Genomic DNA, 19,542 nt, shown 5'->3' with positions numbered 1-19,542 from the left:
TATTACCTCAACTAACAGGTGCCCCCGCACATTGACTCTGTACCGGTACCCCCCTGTATACAGTCTCGCTATTGTGATTTTACTGCTGCTCTTTAATTACTTGTTACTTTTTATTTCTTATTGTTATCCGTATTTTTTTTTTAAACTGCATTGCTGGTTAGGGGCTCGTAAGTTAGCATTTCACTGTCAGGTCTACACCTATTGTATTAGTCAGATGCGCCAAATACAATTTGATTTGATTTGATTTGTGTGTAGTATGTATGGATGTTCCTCACGGCTGACTCCGCCTCTTGTTTCTTCTTGACCATGTCTACTTCTGAGCTCTTCCTCTGTAGCTCCAGATCTCTGTTGGACAGACAGGGACAGAAAGGGTCAAACAGGGACAGGCCGAGACATACCGGGACAGGCAGGGACAGACAGGGACAGACAATGACAGACAGGGACATACCGGGACAGGCAGGGACAGACAGAGACAGAAAGAGACAGACAGAGACAGACAGATAGAGAAAGACAGGAACGGACAAACAAGGACAGACAGGGAAAGACAGGGTGAGACAGAGACAGGTAGGGACAGACAGACAGGCAGGGACAGACAAACAAGGACAGACAGGGACAGACAGGAACAGACAGGGACAGACAGGGTGAGACAGAGACAGGTAGGGACAGACAGGGACAGGCAGGGACAGACAGGAACAGACAGGGACAGGCAGGGACAGACAGGGTGAGACAGAGACAGGTAGGGACAGCCATGCAGACAGACAGTGAAAGACATGAAAAGACAGAGACACAGACACACAGACAGATGGACAGACAGACAGACAGACAGACAGGGACAGACAGACAAGGACAGACATGAATAGACAGAGACAGGCAGGGACAGACAGGGATGGACATAGACAGGCAGGGACAGGCAGACAGACAGGTACAGACAGAGACAAACAGGGACAGGCAGGAACAGACAGGGACAGACAGGTACAGACAGAGACAAACAGGGACAGGCAGGGACAGGCAGAAGAGACAGACAGGGACAGACAGACAATGACAGACAGAGACAGACAGGCAGGGACAGACAGAGACAGACAGACAGACAAGAACAGGTACAGACAAACAAGGACAGACAGGGACAGACAGAGACAGGCAGACAAGGACAGACAGAGACAGACAGACAGAACAAGATGTGAGAGTTTTCCTGGGTCTAATAACTACTGCCAAGTAAATTTGCAGAGGGCGTGTGTGTGTGTGTGTGTGTGTGTGTGTGTGTGTGTGTGTGTGTGTGTGTGTGTGTGTGTGTGTGTGTGTGAGAGAGTGAGTGAGTGAGTGAGTGAGTGAGTGAGTGAGTGAGTGAGTGAGTGAGTGAGTGAGTGAGTGAGTGAGTGAGTGAGTGAGTGAGTGAGTGAGTGAGTGAGTGAGTGAGTGAGTGAGTGAGTGAGTGAGTGAGAGAGAGAGAGAGAGAGAGAGAGAGAGAGAGAGAGAGAGAGAGAGAGAGAGAGAGAGAGAGAGAGAGAGAGAGAGAGAGAGAGAAGCTCACTGTTGTTTCTGGGAGCATGTGTATGGTATAATGACCAGTCTGTGTATGGCCATGTAGACTAGTAGAGGCCCCACAGTGGCGTAGAACACTGCACTGGGCAGCAGCTGGTCTGTCAGGTGGACCGGGAATAGATAGGTCTGATTGGCACGAGCCAACCTAGGGAGAGAAGGAAACAAACTACAGTACATACTGTACTATGAAAAGTAATAATACTATCACCTGATTTTGGGGTAAACCTGAACCCCCTAAGCAAAATATTTAGTAGCCAAGACACAGATAGACATGCCACTCATACACACACACATGCATGCACAAACCCACGCACACACACAGTGTATTATACACTGTACTAAACTGTATTACACGTTGCACATACACACTGTATTACACAGACTGTATTTGTGTTGTAGTACCTGATTTTGAGGGTGACTCCCTGTGGCACTCCGACACTGACAGTAGCAGCCAGGACACTGTGCCGACTGATCTTCCTCTCTGCTCCATACTCCACCACTGTACCAAACCATCCAGTCCTGACACACACAAACACACACACAACAACACCAATAAGGGCCAGACTTCCACCTTACCTATTCACATGTAGTTTCACGTTTTATTAGTACGGGATACGCATGGTATACATCATTCAACCAAATGCTTACTTCCAGGTGCCTTCTCCACAATGTAACAACAATAAGAAATAAGAAAAGATAAGAATATGAACAGAAAGTAAATGGCTCAGTAGAATAGAACAAACATTTTAGCATAAGTATAATAAAGGAAGGCACAATTTATAGACCAATATTTACATATTTTGTGGAAGGGGGGGATTGGGTGAGTAGTATAATAGGGTGTGCGTACTTGATCGATCCCTTGATCTTGGTCTGGTCCTCATCCTGGAACTTGTACTGGTAACTCATCATCAGATAGGAGTGAGGGACACCCAGCTAGAGGGAGAGAGGAAACAAGGTGAGGAGTGAGGGACACCCAACTAGAGGGAGAGAGGAAACAAGGTGAGGTGTGAGGGACACCCAACTAGAGGGGGAGGAAACAAGGTGAGGTGTGAGGGACACCCATCTAGAGGGGGAGGAAACAAGGTGAGGTGTGAGGGACACCCAGCTAGAGGGAGAGAGGAAACAAGGTGAGGTGTGAGGGACACCCAACTAGAGGGAGAGAGGAAACAAGGTGAGGTGTGAGGGACACCCAACTAGAGGGGGAGGAAACAAGGTGAGGTGTGAGGGACACCCAGCTAGAGGGAGAGAGGAAACAAGGTGAGGTGTGAGGGACGCCCAACTAGAGGGGGAGGAAACAAGGTGAGGTGTGAGGGACACCCAGCTAGAGGGGGAGGAAACAAGGTGAGGAGTGAGGGACACCCACCTAGAGGGAGAGAAAACAATGTGAGGTGTGAGGGACACCCAGCTAGAGGGGGAGGAAACAAGGTGAGGTGTGAGGGACACCCATCTAGAGGGGGAGGAAACAAGGTGAGGTGTGGGGGACACCCAGCTAGAGGGGGAGGAAACAAGGTGAGGAGTGAGGGACACCCAGCTAAAGGGAGAGGAAACAAGGTGAGGAGTGAGGGACACCCAGCTAGAGGGAGAGGAAACAAGGTGAGGTGTGAGGGACACCCAGCTAGAGGGGGAGGAAACAAGGTGAGGTGTGAGGGACACCCAGCTAGAGGGGGAGGAAACAAGGTGAGGAGTGAGGGACACCCAGCTAAAGGGAGAGGAAAGAAGGTGAGGAGGGACACCCAGCTATAAGGAGAGGAAACAAGGTGAGGTGTGAGGGACAACCAGCTAGAGGGGGAGAGGAAACAAGGTGAGGAGTGAGGGACACCCAGCTAGAGGGGGAGGAAACAAGGTGAGGAGTGAGGGACACCCAGCTAGAGGGAGAGGAAACAAGGTGAGGAGTGAGGGACCCCCAGCTAGAGGGGGTGAGGAAACAAGGTGAGGAGTGAGGGATACCCAGCTAGAGGGGGAGAGGAAACAAGGTGAGGAGTGAGGGACACCCAGCTAGAGGGGGTGAGGAGTGAGGAACACCCAGCTAGAGGGGGTGAGGAGTGAGGGACACCCAGCTAGAGGGGGAGAGGAAACAATGTGAGGAGAGAGGGACACCCAGCTAGATGGGGTGAGGAAAAAAGGTGAGGAGTGAGGGACACCCAGCTAGAGGGGGAGAGGAAACAAGGTGATGAGTGAGGGACACCCAGCTAGAGGGAGAGGAAACAAGGTGATGTGTGAGGGACACCCAGCTAGAGGGAGAGGAAACAAGGTGAGTAGTGAGGGACACCCAGCTAGAGGGGGAGGAGACAAGGTGAGGAGTGAGGGACACCCAGCTAGAGGGAGAGGAAACAAGGTGAGGTGTGAGGGACACCCAGCTAGAGGGAGAGGAAACAAGGTGAGGAGTGAGGGACACCCAGCTAGAGGGAGAGGAAACAAGGTGAGGTGTTAGGGAAACCCAGCTAGAGGGGGAGGATACAAGGTGAGGTGTGAGGGACACCCAGGTAGAGGGGGAGGAAACAAGGTGAGGAGTGAGGGACACCCAGCTAGAGGGAGAGGAATCAAGGAGAGGAGTGAGGGACACCCAGCTAGAGGGAGAGGAAACAAGGTGAGGTGTGAGGGACACCCAGCTAGAGGGGGAGAGGAAACAAGGTGAGGAGTGAGGGACACCCAGCTAGAGGGGGAGAGGAAACAAGGCGAGGAGTGAGGGACACACAACTAGAGGGGGAGAGGAAACAAGGTGAGGAGTGAGGGACACCCAGCTAGAGGGGGAGGAAACAAGGTGAGGAGTGAGGGACACCCAGCTAGAGGGAGAGGAAACAAGGTGAGGAGTGAGGGACCCCCAGCTAGAGGGGGTGAGGAAACAAGGTGAGGACTGAGGGACACCCAGCTAGAGGGGGTGAGGAGTGAGGGACACCCAGCTAGAGGGGGTGAGGAGTGAAGGACACCCAGCTAGAGGGGGAGAGGAAACAAGGTGAGGAGAGAGGGACACCCAGCTAGATGGGGTGAGGAGTGAGGGACACCCAGCTAGAGGGGGAGAGGAAACAAGGTGAGGAGTGAGGGACATCCAGCTAGAGGGGGAGGAAACAAGGTGAGGAGTGAGGGATACCCAGCTAGAGGGGGAGAGGAAACAAGGTGAGGAGTGAGGGACACCCAACTAGAGGGGAGGAAACAAGGTGAGGTGTGAGGGACACACAGCTAGAGGGGGAGGAAACAAGGTGAGGAGTGAGGGACACCCAGCTAGAGGGAGAGGAAACAAGGTGAGGTGTGAGGGACACCCAGCTAGAGGGGGAGGAAACAAGGTGAGGAGTGAGGGACACCCAGCTAGAGGGGAAGGAAACAAGGTGAGGAGTGAGGGACATCCAGCTAGAGGGGGAGGAAACAATGTGAGGAGTGAGGGACACCCAGCTAGAGGGAGAGGAAACAAGGTGAGGAGTGAGGGACACCCAGCTAGAGGGGGAGGGAACAAGGTGAGGATTGAGGGACACCCAGCTAGAGGGAGAGGAAACAAGGTGAGGAGTGAGGGACACCCAGCTAGAGGGGGTGAGGAAACAAGGTGAGGAGTGAGTGATACCCAGCTAGAGGGGAGAGGAAACAAGGTGAGGAGTGAGGGACATCCAGCTAGAGGGGGTGAGGAAAAAAGGTGAGGAGTGAGGGACACCCAGCTAGAGGGGGTGAGGAAAAAAGGTGAGGAGTGAGGGACACCCAACTAGAGGGGGAGGAAACAAGGTGAGGTGTGAGGGACACCCAGATAGAGGGGGAGAGGAAACAAGGTGAGGAGTGAGGGACACCCAGCTAGAGGGAGAGGAAACAAGGTGAGTAGTGAGGGACACCAAGCTAGAGGGGGTGAGGAAACAAGGTGAGGAGTGAGGGACACCCAGCTAGACGGGGAGGAAACAAGGTGAGGAGTGAGGGACACCCAGCTAGAGGGGGAGAGGAAACAAGGTGAGGGGTGAGGGATACCCAGCTAGAGGGGGAGAGGAGACAAGGTGAGGAGTGAAGGACACACAGCTAGAGGGGGGGGGGGGGAGACAAGGTGAGGAGTGAGGGACACCCAGCTAGAGGGAGTGGAAACAAGGTGAGGAGTGAGGGATACCCAGCTAGAGGGGGAGAGGAAACAACGTGAGGAGTGAGGGACACCCATCTAGAGGGGTTGAGGAGTGAGGAACACCCAGCTAGAGGGGGTGAGGAGTGAGGGACACCCAGCTAGAGGGGGAGAGGAAACAAGGTGAGGAGAGAGGGACACCCAGCTAGATGGGGTGAGGAGTGAGGGAAACCCAGCTAGAGGGGGAGAGGAAACAAGGTGAGGAGTGAGGGACACCCAGCTAGAGGGGGAGAGGAAACAAGGTGAGGAGTGAGGGACACCCAGCTAGAGGGGGGGAGGAAACAAGGTGAGGTGTGAGGGACACCCAGCTAGAGGGGGGGGAAACAAGGTGAGGTGTGAGGGACACCCATCTAGAGGGGGAGGAAACAAGGTGAGGTGTGAGGGACACCCAGCTAGAGGGAGAGAGGAAACTAGGTGAGGTGTGAGGGACACCCAACTAGAGGGAGAGAGGAAACAAGGTGAGGTGTGAGGGACACCCAACTAGAGGGGGAGGAAACAAGGTGAGGTGTGAGGGACACCCAGCTAGAGGGAGAGAGGAAACAAGGTGAGGTGTGAGGGACGCCCAACTAGAGGGGGAGGAAACAAGGTGAGGTGTGAGGGACACCCAGCTAGAGGGGGAGGAAACAAGGTGAGGAGTGAGGGACACCCACCTAGAGGGAGAGAAAACAATGTGAGGTGTGAGGGACACCCAGCTAGAGGGGGAGGAAACAAGGTGAGGTGTGAGGGACACCCATCTAGAGGGGGAGGAAACAAGGTGAGGTGTGGGGGACACCCAGCTAGAGGGGGAGGAAACAAGGTGAGGAGTGAGGGACACCCAGCTAAAGGGAGAGGAAACAAGGTGAGGAGTGAGGGACACCCAGCTAGAGGGAGAGGAAACAAGGTGAGGTGTGAGGGACACCCAGCTAGAGGGGGAGGAAACAAGGTGAGGTGTGAGGGACACCCAGCTAGAGGGGGAGGAAACAAGGTGAGGAGTGAGGGACACCCAGCTAAAGGGAGAGGAAAGAAGGTGAGGAGGGACACCCAGCTATAAGGAGAGGAAACAAGGTGAGGTGTGAGGGACAACCAGCTAGAGGGGGAGAGGAAACAAGGTGAGGAGTGAGGGACACCCAGCTAGAGGGGGAGGAAACAAGGTGAGGAGTGAGGGACACCCAGCTAGAGGGAGAGGAAACAAGGTGAGGAGTGAGGGACCCCCAGCTAGAGGGGGTGAGGAAACAAGGTGAGGAGTGAGGGATACCCAGCTAGAGGGGGAGAGGAAACAAGGTGAGGAGTGAGGGACACCCAGCTAGAGGGGGTGAGGAGTGAGGAACACCCAGCTAGAGGGGGTGAGGAGTGAGGGACACCCAGCTAGAGGGGGAGAGGAAACAATGTGAGGAGAGAGGGACACCCAGCTAGATGGGGTGAGGAAAAAAGGTGAGGAGTGAGGGACACCCAGCTAGAGGGGGAGAGGAAACAAGGTGATGAGTGAGGGACACCCAGCTAGAGGGAGAGGAAACAAGGTGATGTGTGAGGGACACCCAGCTAGAGGGAGAGGAAACAAGGTGAGTAGTGAGGGACACCCAGCTAGAGGGGGAGGAGACAAGGTGAGGAGTGAGGGACACCCAGCTAGAGGGAGAGGAAACAAGGTGAGGTGTGAGGGACACCCAGCTAGAGGGAGAGGAAACAAGGTGAGGAGTGAGGGACACCCAGCTAGAGGGAGAGGAAACAAGGTGAGGTGTTAGGGAAACCCAGCTAGAGGGGGAGGATACAAGGTGAGGTGTGAGGGACACCCAGGTAGAGGGGGAGGAAACAAGGTGAGGAGTGAGGGACACCCAGCTAGAGGGAGAGGAATCAAGGTGAGGAGTGAGGGACACCCAGCTAGAGGGAGAGGAAACAAGGTGAGGTGTGAGGGACACCCAGCTAGAGGGAGAGGAAACAAGGTGAGGAGTGAGGGACCCCCAGCTAGAGGGGGTGAGGAAACAAGGTGAGGACTGAGGGACACCCAGCTAGAGGGGGTGAGGAGTGAGGGACACCCAGCTAGAGGGGGTGAGGAGTGAGGGACACCCAGCTAGAGGGGGAGAGGAAACAAGGTGAGGAGAGAGGGACACCCAGCTAGATGGGGTGAGGAGTGAGGGACACCCAGCTAGAGGGGGAGAGGAAACAAGGTGAGGAGTGAGGGACATCCAGCTAGAGGGGGAGGAAACAAGGTGAGGAGTGAGGGATACCCAGCTAGAGGGGGAGAGGAAACAAGGTGAGGAGTGAGGGACACCCAGCTAGAGGGGGAGGGAACAAGGTGAGGATTGAGGGACACCCAGCTAGAGGGAGAGGAAACAAGGTGAGGAGTGAGGGACACCCAGCTAGAGGGGGTGAGGAAACAAGGTGAGGAGTGAGTGATACCCAGCTAGAGGGGAGAGGAAACAAGGTGAGGAGTGAGGGACACCCAGCTAGAGGGGGTGAGGAAAAAAGGTGAGGAGTGAGGGACACCCAGCTAGAGGGGGTGAGGAAAAAAGGTGAGGAGTGAGGGACACCCAACTAGAGGGGGAGGAAACAAGGTGAGGTGTGAGGGACACCCAGATAGAGGGGGAGAGGAAACAAGGTGAGGAGTGAGGGACACCCAGCTAGAGGGAGAGGAAACAAGGTGAGTAGTGAGGGACACCAAGCTAGAGGGGGTGAGGAAACAAGGTGAGGAGTGAGGGACACCCAGCTAGACGGGGAGGAAACAAGGTGAGGAGTGAGGGACACCCAGCTAGAGGGGGAGAGGAAACAAGGTGAGGGGTGAGGGATACCCAGCTAGAGGGGGAGAGGAGACAAGGTGAGGAGTGAAGGACACACAGCTAGAGGGGGGGGGGGGACAAGGTGAGGAGTGAGGGACACCCAGCTAGAGGGAGAGGAAACAAGGTGAGGAGTGAGGGATACCCAGCTAGAGGGGGAGAGGAAACAACGTGAGGAGTGAGGGACACCCATCTAGAGGGGTTGAGGAGTGAGGAACACCCAGCTAGAGGGGGTGAGGAGTGAGGGACACCCAGCTAGAGGGGGAGAGGAAACAAGGTGAGGAGAGAGGGACACCCAGCTAGATGGGGTGAGGAGTGAGGGAAACCCAGCTAGAGGGGGAGAGGAAACAAGGTGAGGAGTGAGGGACACCCAGCTAGAGGGGGAGAGGAAACAAGGTGAGGAGTGAGGGACACCCAGCTAGAGGGGGGGAGGAAACAAGGTGAGGTGTGAGGGACACCCAGCTAGAGGGGGGGGAAACAAGGTGAGGAGTGAGGGACACACAGCTAGAGGGAGAGGAAACAAGGTGAGGAGTGAGGGACACCCAGCTAGAGGGAGAGGAAACAAGGTGAGGTGTGAGGAACACCCAGCTAGAGAGGGAGGAAACAAGGTGAGGAGTGAGGGACACCCAACTAGAGGGGGAGGAAACAAGGTGAGGTGTGAGGGACACCCAGCTAGAGGGGGAGAGGAAACAAGGTGAGGAGTGAAGGACACCCAGCTAGAGGGAGAGGAAACAAGGTGAGTTGTGAGGGAAACCCAGCTAGAGGGGGAGGGAACAAGGTGAGGTGTGAGGGACACCCAGCTAGAGGGGGAGGAAACAAGGTGAGGAGTGAGGGACACCCAGCTAGAGGGAGAGGAATCAAGGTGAGGAGTGAGGGACACCCAGCTAGAGGGAGAAGAAACAAGGTGATGTGTGAGGGACACCCAGCTAGAGGGGGAGAGGAAACAAGGTGAGGAGTGAGGGACCCCCAGCTAGAGGGGGAGAGGAAACAAGGTGAGGAGTGAGGGACACATAGCTAGAGGGGGAGAGGAAACAAGGTGAGGAGTGAGGGACACCCAGCTAGAGGGGGAGGAAACAAGGTGAGGAGTGAGGGACACCCAGCTAGAGGGAGAGGAAACAAGGTGAGGAGTGAGGGACCCCCAGCTAGAGGGAGAGGAAACAACGTGAGGAGTGAGGGACACCCATCTAGAGGGGTTGAGGAGTGAGGAACACCCAGCTAGAGGGGGTGAGGAGTGAGGGACACCCAGCTAGAGGGGGAGAGGAAACAAGGTGAGGAGAGAGGGACACCCAGCTAGATGGGGTGAGGAGTGAGGGACACCCAGCTAGAGGGGGAGAGGAAACAAGGTGAGGAGTGAGGGACACCCAGCTAGAGGGGGAGAGGAACCAAGGTGAGGAGTGAGGGACACCCAGCTAGAGGGGGGGAGGAAACAAGGTGAGGTGTGAGGGACACCCAGCTAGAGGGGGGGGAAACAAGGTGAGGAGTGAGGGACACACAGCTAGAGGGAGAGGAAACAAGGTGAGGAGTGAGGGACACCCAGCTAGAGGGAGAGGAAACAAGGTGAGGTGTGAGGAACACCCAGCTAGAGGGGGAGGAAACAAGGTGAGGAGTGAGGGACACCCAGCTAGAGGGGGTGAGGAAACAAGGTGAGGAGTGAGGGAGAGGAAACAAGGTGAGGAGTGAAGGACACCCAGCTAGAGGGAGAGGAAACAAGGTGAGTTGTGAGGGAAACCCAGCTAGAGGGGGAGGGAACAAGGTGAGGTGTGAGGGACACCCAGCTAGAGGGGGAGGAAACAAGGTGAGGAGTGAGGGACACCCAGCTAGAGGGAGAGGAAACAAGGTGAGGAGTGAGGGACCCCCAGCTAGAGGGGGTGAGGAAACAAGGTGAGGGGTAAGGGATACCCAGCTAGAGGGGGAGAGGAGACAAGGTGAGGAGTGAGGGACACCCAGCTAGAGGGGGTGAGGAGTGAGGGACACCCAGCTAGAGGGGGAGAGGGAACAAGGTAAGGAGAGAGGAACACCCAATTAGATGGGGTGAGGAGTGAGGGACACCCAGCTAGAGGGGGAAAGGAAACAAGGTGAGTAGTGAGGGACACCCAGCTAGAGGGGGAGAGGAAACAAGGTGAGGAGTGAGGGACACCCAGCTAGAGGGGGAGAGGAAACAAGGTGAGGAGTGAGGGACACATAGCTAGAGGGGGAGAGGAAACAAGGTGAGGAGTGAGGGACACCCAGCTAGAGGGGGAGGAAACAAGGTGAGGAGTGAGGGACACCCAGCTAGAGGGAGAGGAAACAAGGTGAGGAGTGAGGGACCCCCAGCTAGAGGGGGTGAGGAAACAAGGTGAGGGGTAAGGGATACCCAGCTAGAGGGGGAGAGGAGACAAGGTGAGGAGTGAGGGACACCCAGCTAGAGGGGGTGAGGAGTGAGGGACACCCAGCTAGAGGGGGAGAGGGAACAAGGTAAGGAGAGAGGAACACCCAATTAGATGGGGTGAGGAGTGAGGGACACCCAGCTAGAGGGGGAAAGGAAACAAGGTGAGTAGTGAGGGACATCCAGCTAGAGGGGGAGAGGAAACAAGGTGAGGAGTGAGGGACACCCAGCTAGAGGGGGTGATGAAACAAGGTGAGGAGTGAGGGACACCCAACTAGAGGTGGAGGAAACAAGGTGAGGTGTGAGGGACACACAGCTAGAAGGGGAGAGGAAAAAAGGTGAGGAGTGAGGGACACCCAAGTAGAGGGAGAGGAAACAAGGTGAGGTGTGAGGGACACCCAGCTAGAGGGGGAGAGGAAACAAGGTGAGGAGTGAGGGACACCCAGCTAGAGGGGGAGAGGAAACAAGGTGAGGAGTAAGGGACACACAGCTAGAGGGGGAGAGGAAACAAGGTGAGGAGTGAGGGGCACCCAGCTAGAGGGGGAGGAAACAAGGTGAGGAGTGAGGGACACCCAGCTAGAGGGAGAGGAAACAAGGTGAGGAGTGAGTGACACACAGCTAGAGGGGGAGAGGAAACAAGGTGAGGAGTGAGGGGCACCCAGCTAGAGGGGGAGGAAACAAGGTGAGGAGTGAGGGACACCCAGCTAGAGGGAGAGGAAACAAGGTGAGGAGTGAGGGACCCCCAGCTAGAGGGAGAGGAAACAACGTGAGGAGTGAGGGACACCCATCTAGAGGGGTTGAGGAGTGAGGAACACCCAGCTAGAGGGGGTGAGGAGTGAGGGACACCCAGCTAGAGGGGGAGAGGAAACAAGGTGAGGAGAGAGGGACACCCAGCTAGATGGGGTGAGGAGTGAGGGACACCCAGCTAGAGGGGGAGAGGAAACAAGGTGAGGAGTGAGGGACACCCAGCTAGAGGGGGAGAGGAAACAAGGTGAGGAGTGAGGGACACCCAGCTAGAGGGGGGGAGGAAACAAGATGAGGTGTGAGGGACACCCAGCTAGAGGGGGGGGAAACAAGGTGAGGAGTGAGGGACACACATCTAGAGGGAGAGGAAACAAGGTGAGGAGTGAGGGACACCCAGCTAGAGGGAGAGGAAACAAGGTGAGGTGTGAGGAACACCCAGCTAGAGAGGGAGGAAACAAGGTGAGGAGTGAGGGACACCCAACTAGAGGGGGAGGAAACAAGGTGAGGTGTGAGGGACACCCAGCTAGAGGGGGAGAGGAAACAAGGTGAGGAGTGAAGGACACCCAGCTAGAGGGAGAGGAAACAAGGTGAGTTGTGAGGGAAACCCAGCTAGAGGGGGAGGGAACAAGGTGAGGTGTGAGGGACACCCAGCTAGAGGGGGAGGAAACAAGGTGAGGAGTGAGGGACACCCAGCTAGAGGGAGAGGAATCAAGGTGAGGAGTGAGGGACACATAGCTAGAGGGGGAGAGGAAACAAGGTGAGGAGTGAGGGACACCCAGCTAGAGGGGGAGGAAACAAGGTGAGGAGTGAGGGACACCCAGCTAGAGGGAGAAGAAACAAGGTGATGTGTGAGGGACACCCAGCTAGAGGGGGAGAGGAAACAAGGTGAGGAGTGAGGTACACCCAGCTAGAGGGGGAGAGGAAACAAGGTGAGGAGTGAGGGACACATAGCTAGAGGGGGAGAGGAAACAAGGTGAGGAGTGAGGGACACCCAGCTAGAGGGGGAGGAAACAAGGTGAGGAGTGAGGGACACCCAGCTAGAGGGAGAGGAAACAAGGTGAGGAGTGAGGGACCCCCAGCTAGAGGGAGAGGAAACAACGTGAGGAGTGAGGGACACCCATCTAGAGGGGGAGAGGAAACAAGGTGAGGAGTGAGGGACACCCAGCTAGAGGGGGGGAGGAAACAAGATGAGGTGTGAGGGACACCCAGCTAGAGGGGGGGGAAACAAGGTGAGGAGTGAGGGACACACATCTAGAGGGAGAGGAAACAAGGTGAGGAGTGAGGGACACCCAGCTAGAGGGAGAGGAAACAAGGTGAGGTGTGAGGAACACCCAGCTAGAGAGGGAGGAAACAAGGTGAGGAGTGAGGGACACCCAACTAGAGGGGGAGGAAACAAGGTGAGGTGTGAGGGACACCCAGCTAGAGGGGGAGAGGAAACAAGGTGAGGAGTGAAGGACACCCAGCTAGAGGGAGAGGAAACAAGGTGAGTTGTGAGGGAAACCCAGCTAGAGGGGGAGGGAACAAGGTGAGGTGTGAGGGACACCCAGCTAGAGGGGGAGGAAACAAGGTGAGGAGTGAGGGACACCCAGCTAGAGGGAGAGGAATCAAGGTGAGGAGTGAGGGACACATAGCTAGAGGGGGAGAGGAAACAAGGTGAGGAGTGAGGGACACCCAGCTAGAGGGGGAGGAAACAAGGTGAGGAGTGAGGGACACCCAGCTAGAGGGAGAAGAAACAAGGTGATGTGTGAGGGACACCCAGCTAGAGGGGGAGAGGAAACAAGGTGAGGAGTGAGGTACACCCAGCTAGAGGGGGAGAGGAAACAAGGTGAGGAGTGAGGGACACATAGCTAGAGGGGGAGAGGAAACAAGGTGAGGAGTGAGGGACACCCAGCTAGAGGGGGAGGAAACAAGGTGAGGAGTGAGGGACACCCAGCTAGAGGGAGAGGAAACAAGGTGAGGAGTGAGGGACCCCCAGCTAGAGGGAGAGGAAACAACGTGAGGAGTGAGGGACACCCATCTAGAGGGGTTGAGGAGTGAGGAACACCCAGCTAGAGGGGGTGAGGAGTGAGGGACACCCAGCTAGAGGGGGAGAGGAAACAAGGTGAGGAGAGAGGGACACCCAGCTAGATGGGGTGAGGAGTGAGGGACACCCAGCTAGAGGGGGAGAGGAAACAAGGTGAGGAGTGAGGGACACCCAGCTAGAGGGGGAGAGGAAACAAGGTGAGGAGTGAGGGACACCCAGCTAGAGGGGGGGAGGAAACAAGGTGAGGTGTGAGGGACACCCAGCTAGAGGGGGGGGAAACAAGGTGAGGAGTGAGGGACACACAGCTAGAGGGAGAGGAAACAAGGTGAGGTGTGAGGAACACCCAGCTAGAGGGGGAGGAAACAAGGTGAGGAGTGAGGGACACCCAGCTAGAGGGGGTGAGGAAACAAGGTGAGGAGTGAGGGAGAGGAAACAAGGTGAGGAGTGAAGGACACCCAGCTAGAGGGAGAGGAAACAAGGTGAGTTGTGAGGGAAACCCAGCTAGAGGGGGAGGGAACAAGGTGAGGTGTGAGGGACACCCAGCTAGAGGGGGAGGAAACAAGGTGAGGAGTGAGGGACACCCAGCTAGAGGGAGAGGAATCAAGGTGAGGAGTGAGGGACACCCAGCTAGAGGGAGAAGAAACAAGGTGATGTGTGAGGGACACCCAGCTAGAGGGGGAGAGGAAACAAGGTGTGGAGTGAGGGACACCCAGCTAGAGGGGGAGAGGAAACAAGGTGAGGAGTGAGGGACACATAGCTAGAGGGGGAGAGGAAACAAGGTGAGGAGTGAGGGACACCCAGCTAGAGGGGGAGGAAACAAGGTGAGGAGTGAGGGACACCCAGCTAGAGGGAGAGGAAACAAGGTGAGGAGTGAGGGACCCCCAGCTAGAGGGGGTGAGGAAACAAGGTGAGGGGTAAGGGATACCCAGCTAGAGGGGGAGAGGAGACAAGGTGAGGAGTGAGGGACACCCAGCTAGAGGGGGTGAGGAGTGAGGGACACCCAGCTAGAGGGGGAGAGGGAACAAGGTAAGGAGAGAGGAACACCCAATTAGATGGGGTGAGGAGTGAGGGACACCCAGCTAGAGGGGGAAAGGAAACAAGGTGAGTAGTGAGGGACACCCAGCTAGAGGGGGAGAGGAAACAAGGTGAGGAGTGAGGGACACCCAGCTAGAGGGGGTGAGGAAACAAGGTGAGGAGTGAGGGACACCCAACTAGAGGTGGAGGAAACAAGGTGAGGTGTGAGGGACACACAGCTAGAAGGGGAGAGGAAAAAAGGTGAGGAGTGAGGGACACCCAAGTAGAGGGAGAGGAAACAAGGTGAGGTGTGAGGGACACCCAGCTAGAGGGGGAGAGAAAACAAGGTGAGGAGTGAGGGATACCCAGCTAGAGGGGGAGAGGAAACAAGGTGAGGAGTGAGGGACACCCAGCTAGAGGGGGAGAGGAAACAAGGTGAGGATTGAGGGACACCCAGCTAGAGGGGGAGGAAACAAGGTGAGGGACACCCAGCTAGAGGGGGAGAGGAAACAAGGTGAGGAGTGAGGGCACAGAAGAACATGGTTGGTCATCCTACCAGCCCTAAAACCCACCTCAACATATTCCCAATTGCACAGGTGTGTGTCTGTGTGTGTCTGCTTGTGTCGTGTGCGTGCGTGCACATGTGTGTGTGCACGTGTGTGTGTGTGTGTGTGTGTGTGTGTGTGTGTGTGTGTGTGTGTGTGTGTGTGTGTGTGTGTGTGTGTGTGTGTGTGTGTGTGTGTGTAGTGTACCTGCAGTGCCAGGGTGAAGTGGCTGGTCTTGGTATCTCGGACCACACTAGTGGTCATAGAGCTGTGCGGTCCCCATCGCCACTGCAGGTAACCCATCGTGTTCTGGTCTAGGTGACGAGCTGTCATTAAAGAACAGCTGGGACGCACGCCACGGGGAGAGAACTGCATACCACACTGAGCAGTCAGGAAACTAACAAACAGAGAGAGGGAGATGACTAGCATTACAATTGTTGTAGTGTAAAGAGGGCCATATCCTCTCCCCTCGATTGGCCACTCACCATCGTGGAGTCAGGTTACGGAACACCTTCATCCCAAACAGAGGTCCCAGTATGTCCCCTGCACCAAACTCCAACTACACACACACAGAGAAAAAATCACAAGCAGACAGAGAATGAAACACAGACACGTCAGTCAATATCCTTCCTGTGTTCTCTCAGAAACAAGGGAGATACAATGTGTGTGTGTGTGTACCTCTCCCCAGCCCTTGGCAGAGGTGACACGGCGGACAGTCATATTGATGTTGCCTCCTCCGTTGCCGTTGTGTGTGGAGAGAGAGCCAGACAGCATTGCAGTGTCAGAGTTAGTCAACGGAGCCTACACACACGCCCACATACACAGGTAAACACATGGGAAACACATAAGCATAACACACGTTAATGTATCACAATGGACCTTTTTAGCTAGTGTGTGTGTGTCTGTGTATGTGTGTGACCAACAAGGAATCGGACCACGTGTACGGGTGTGTGTGTGTACCTCTATAGACTGGGAGATGTGCATCCTGGTGATCTCGATGTGAGGGAATCCTCCTCCAGGCATCTCCTCAAAGTCCTCATCATAGCGATCAAACAGGTCTGTGGCATCTACTCCCACGCTAATGGTACCCTGAACACACAGAGACATGAGAACACAAACATAGCGTTCTGATAGTACACTTCACACGGAGAAAGTCTGTAGATATCACCCTGCCGTGGATATTTCTGTAAAAGGCTCAGGGAAGAAGCGTGTGTATGTACCTTGGGGTTGGTCCTCTGCTGTAGCCTCCTCTCCTCTCTCTCTCGCTGTAGCCGCTCATACTCCTCACGGATCTCTACTGGGGTCCTCTTCCTCTCCACAATCTCCACACACATGAACACACGCACGCACACACGCTCCTCAGTTATCATCTCAGTTACTATTGTGTCATTACTACTTAAGTAGTAATGTGTGTGTACTTAAAATGTGGCGCCGGACATTTGACGGACAGCATTTTAGTTTAGTGGACATTTTGACCCATATGCATTGGGTGCGTAACCTGGTTATGGCGTCCATCCCCGGTGCTCAGAATGACAGAGATCACATTTAGATTATGGTAATTCCTCTTAACAGAACATGCAACTCAGAGGATGCAATGGTGTGTGTCCTTCTTACTGAATTCTGATGTGCACTTTGAAGATGTTAGAATAACTGTCCACATTTACTTTTCCTCCGCCAATAAGATGAAAGGAAAAAGGAACAGCAAAATCACTTGCCTATGTCAATCTACTATCCCCCATAGTAGAAAAGTTGACCTATTCTATCGGTCAGCTTGTTGTTCTGTGCGAGAAATAAATAGCCTATTCCCAACAGACTCTGGGACAGTTGTGGAATGACAAATCCCAAATTCATACAACCAGTACATCAAAATCATATTGATCATATTACTCCAGTGCTAGCTTCCCTACACTGGCTTCCTGTTAAGGCAAGGGCTGATTTCAAGGTTTTACTGTTAACCTATAAAGCGTTACATGGGCTTGCTCCTACCTATCTTTCCGAGTTGGTCCTGCCGTACATACCTACACGTACGCTACGGTCACAAGATGCCTCCTAATTGTCCCTAGAATTTCTAAGCAAACAGCTGGAGGCAGGGCTTTCTCCTATAGATCTCAATTTTTATGGAATGGTCTGCCTACCTATGTGAGAGACACAGACTCGGTCTCAACCTTTAAGTCTTTACTGAAGACTTAAAGACTCTGGAGCAACGAACCGCCCTTGCTGTCTCTGCCTGGCCGGTTCCCCTCTCTCCACTGGGATTCTCTGCCTCTTATCCTATTACAGGGGCTGAGTCACTGGCTTACTGGTGCTCTTTCATGCCGTCCCTAGGAGGGGTGCGTCACTTGAGTGGGTTGAGTTACTGACGTGATCTTCCTGTCTGGGTTGGCGCCCCCCCTTGGTTTGTGCTGTGGTGGAGATCTTTGTAGGCTATACTCGGCCTTGTCTCAGGATTGTAAGTTGGTGGTTGAAGATATCCCTCTAGTGGTGCGGGGGCTGTGCTTTGGCAAAGTGGGTGGGGTTATATCCTTCCTGTTTGGCCCTGTCCGGGGGTATCATCGGATGGGACCACAGTGTCTCCTGACCCCTCCTGTCTCAGCCTCCAGTATTTATGCTGCAGTAGTTTATGTGTCGGGGGGCTAGGGTCAGTTGGTTATATCTGGAGTACTTCTCCTGTCTTATCCGGTGTCCTGTGTGAATTTAAGTGTGCTCTCTCTAATTCTCTCCTTCTCTCTTTCTTTCTCTCTCTCGGAGGACCTGAGCCCTAGGACCATGCGTCAGGACTACCGGGCATGATGACTCCTCGCTGTCCCCAGTCCACCTGGCCTTGCTGCTGTTCCAGTTTCAACTGTTCTGCCTGCGGCTATGGAACCCTGACCTGTCCACCGGACGTGCTACCTGTCCCAGACCTGCTGTTTTCAACTCTCTAGAGACCGCAGGAGCGGTAGAGATACTCTTAATGATCGGCTATGAAAAGCCAACTGACATTTACTCCTGATTATTATTTGACCATGCTGGTCATTTATGAACATTTGAACATCTTGGCCATGTTCTGTTATAATCTCCACCCGGCACAGCCAGAAGAGGACTGGCCACCCCTCATAGCCTGGTTCCTCTCTAGGTTTCTTCCTAGGTTTTGGCCTTTCTAGGGAGTTTTTCCTAGCCACCGTGCTTCTACACCTGCATTGCTTGCCGTTTGGGGTTTTAGCCTGGGTTTCTGTACAGCACTTCGAGATATTAGCTGATGTACGAAGGGCTATATAAATACATTTGATTTGATCAAAATAACTTTAAAAAGCATTGAGGCTGATGCAACGTTTATCTTAAAACGTTGATCAAGTATTATTTCTTCACATTATAGTTTTGCAGCAATGCGTACACAGCACTAGGCTACTTCCGAATGTTCGTTCCATAATGCAATTAACGGGAAAACACTGTTGTCAAAAGCGCACTGCACATACGAGCGATTTCATGTTACAGAGATGAAAAGATCCATTAGAAATGTAGAAAGATTGGAGATCTAAAGATGCAACAACTAGCATGGATTGCTAATATGACTAGGATTGTGCCTTTGGCTACTAGAGAATGAAAGAAAAATGATTTGAAAACCAATAAAAACATGAGAGAAATAGCCTACTTGTTTCAATGGCATATGGAAGTATTTATAAAATAATTGCCACACAATTAAGTATATGTTTTCAAAATGCATACTGCCTCCAGCTCACATTGCAAAGTGGTGTGTGACACGCTGAAGCCTGCCTGCCGTTGCCTAAACACTTGAAAGATGAACGGGAAGTGCACTTGAATTACCAGTTGAGAAAGAAAAATAGCTATTTTTAATTGTGTCCATCAAAACAGTTTACCACGCGATTGAATTTAGAATTGTTGAACAATGATTGGGCTTATAAAAGCACATGTTTCACTTAGGAGCTGTAGCAGGAGCTCTCGCACGGTCTGACAGATTTTCCGCTCAAACTAGGCTCTGTATCTGTGCACTGTACACGTGTGATAAATAAGAATCATAACGACTATTGAAAATACACACGCGCAATTTAATTCCACTTAATTATGTAAATGAACCTATGGACCGATAAGCATGACTGTTCAAATGTATTTACACCGACTAGTATTCACATCAATTAATAGGCTAAAAAGCATTATTTTGCAATTGGATTTTTTTATTCTCCCGGACAATTGCCAATTGTATTTATCAACTTTTCTTTTTTGGGGGGGGGACAAAAGCCGGCTTCCTTTTATAAGAAACATTAATGTATTGAAAATCTCAAATTGTTTGCATAGTCAACTTACACTCAGCTCTGACACACACACTTACCCCACCAAACATGCCACCAGGGGTCTTTTCACAGTCCCCAAATCCAGAACAAATTCAAGAAGGCATACAGTATTATATAAGCCATTATTGCATGGAACTCCGTTCTATCTCATATTGCTCAAATGAACAGCAAACCTAGTTCCAAAAAACATAT

General features: G+C 53.6%; 1 protein-coding gene across 1 annotated transcript in view; it reads right to left on the bottom strand.

The window, feature by feature from the left end:
* LOC120064688 (dnaJ homolog subfamily C member 11) overlaps positions 1 to 19,542 on the bottom strand; it is a 28,678-nt gene that overhangs the window by 7,297 nt on the left and 1,839 nt on the right. The window contains exons 4-12 of the mRNA XM_039015309.1: positions 16,282 to 16,383; positions 16,022 to 16,150; positions 15,740 to 15,862; positions 15,547 to 15,620; positions 15,269 to 15,458; positions 2,387 to 2,472; positions 1,942 to 2,058; positions 1,529 to 1,684; positions 276 to 345 (exon numbers count right to left, since the gene is read on the bottom strand). Of these exons, the coding sequence (XP_038871237.1) occupies positions 276 to 345; positions 1,529 to 1,684; positions 1,942 to 2,058; positions 2,387 to 2,472; positions 15,269 to 15,458; positions 15,547 to 15,620; positions 15,740 to 15,862; positions 16,022 to 16,150; positions 16,282 to 16,383 (1,047 nt within the window). The remainder of the gene's footprint in view (positions 1 to 275; positions 346 to 1,528; positions 1,685 to 1,941; positions 2,059 to 2,386; positions 2,473 to 15,268; positions 15,459 to 15,546; positions 15,621 to 15,739; positions 15,863 to 16,021; positions 16,151 to 16,281; positions 16,384 to 19,542) is intronic.

The sequence above is a fragment of the Salvelinus namaycush genome, chromosome 20, assembly GCF_016432855.1.
Source record: "Salvelinus namaycush isolate Seneca chromosome 20, SaNama_1.0, whole genome shotgun sequence".
Taxonomy (NCBI): Eukaryota; Metazoa; Chordata; class Actinopteri; order Salmoniformes; family Salmonidae; genus Salvelinus; species Salvelinus namaycush.
Note: the sequence above shows the minus strand (reverse complement) of the source record. Positions and strands in the feature narration are given on the sequence as shown.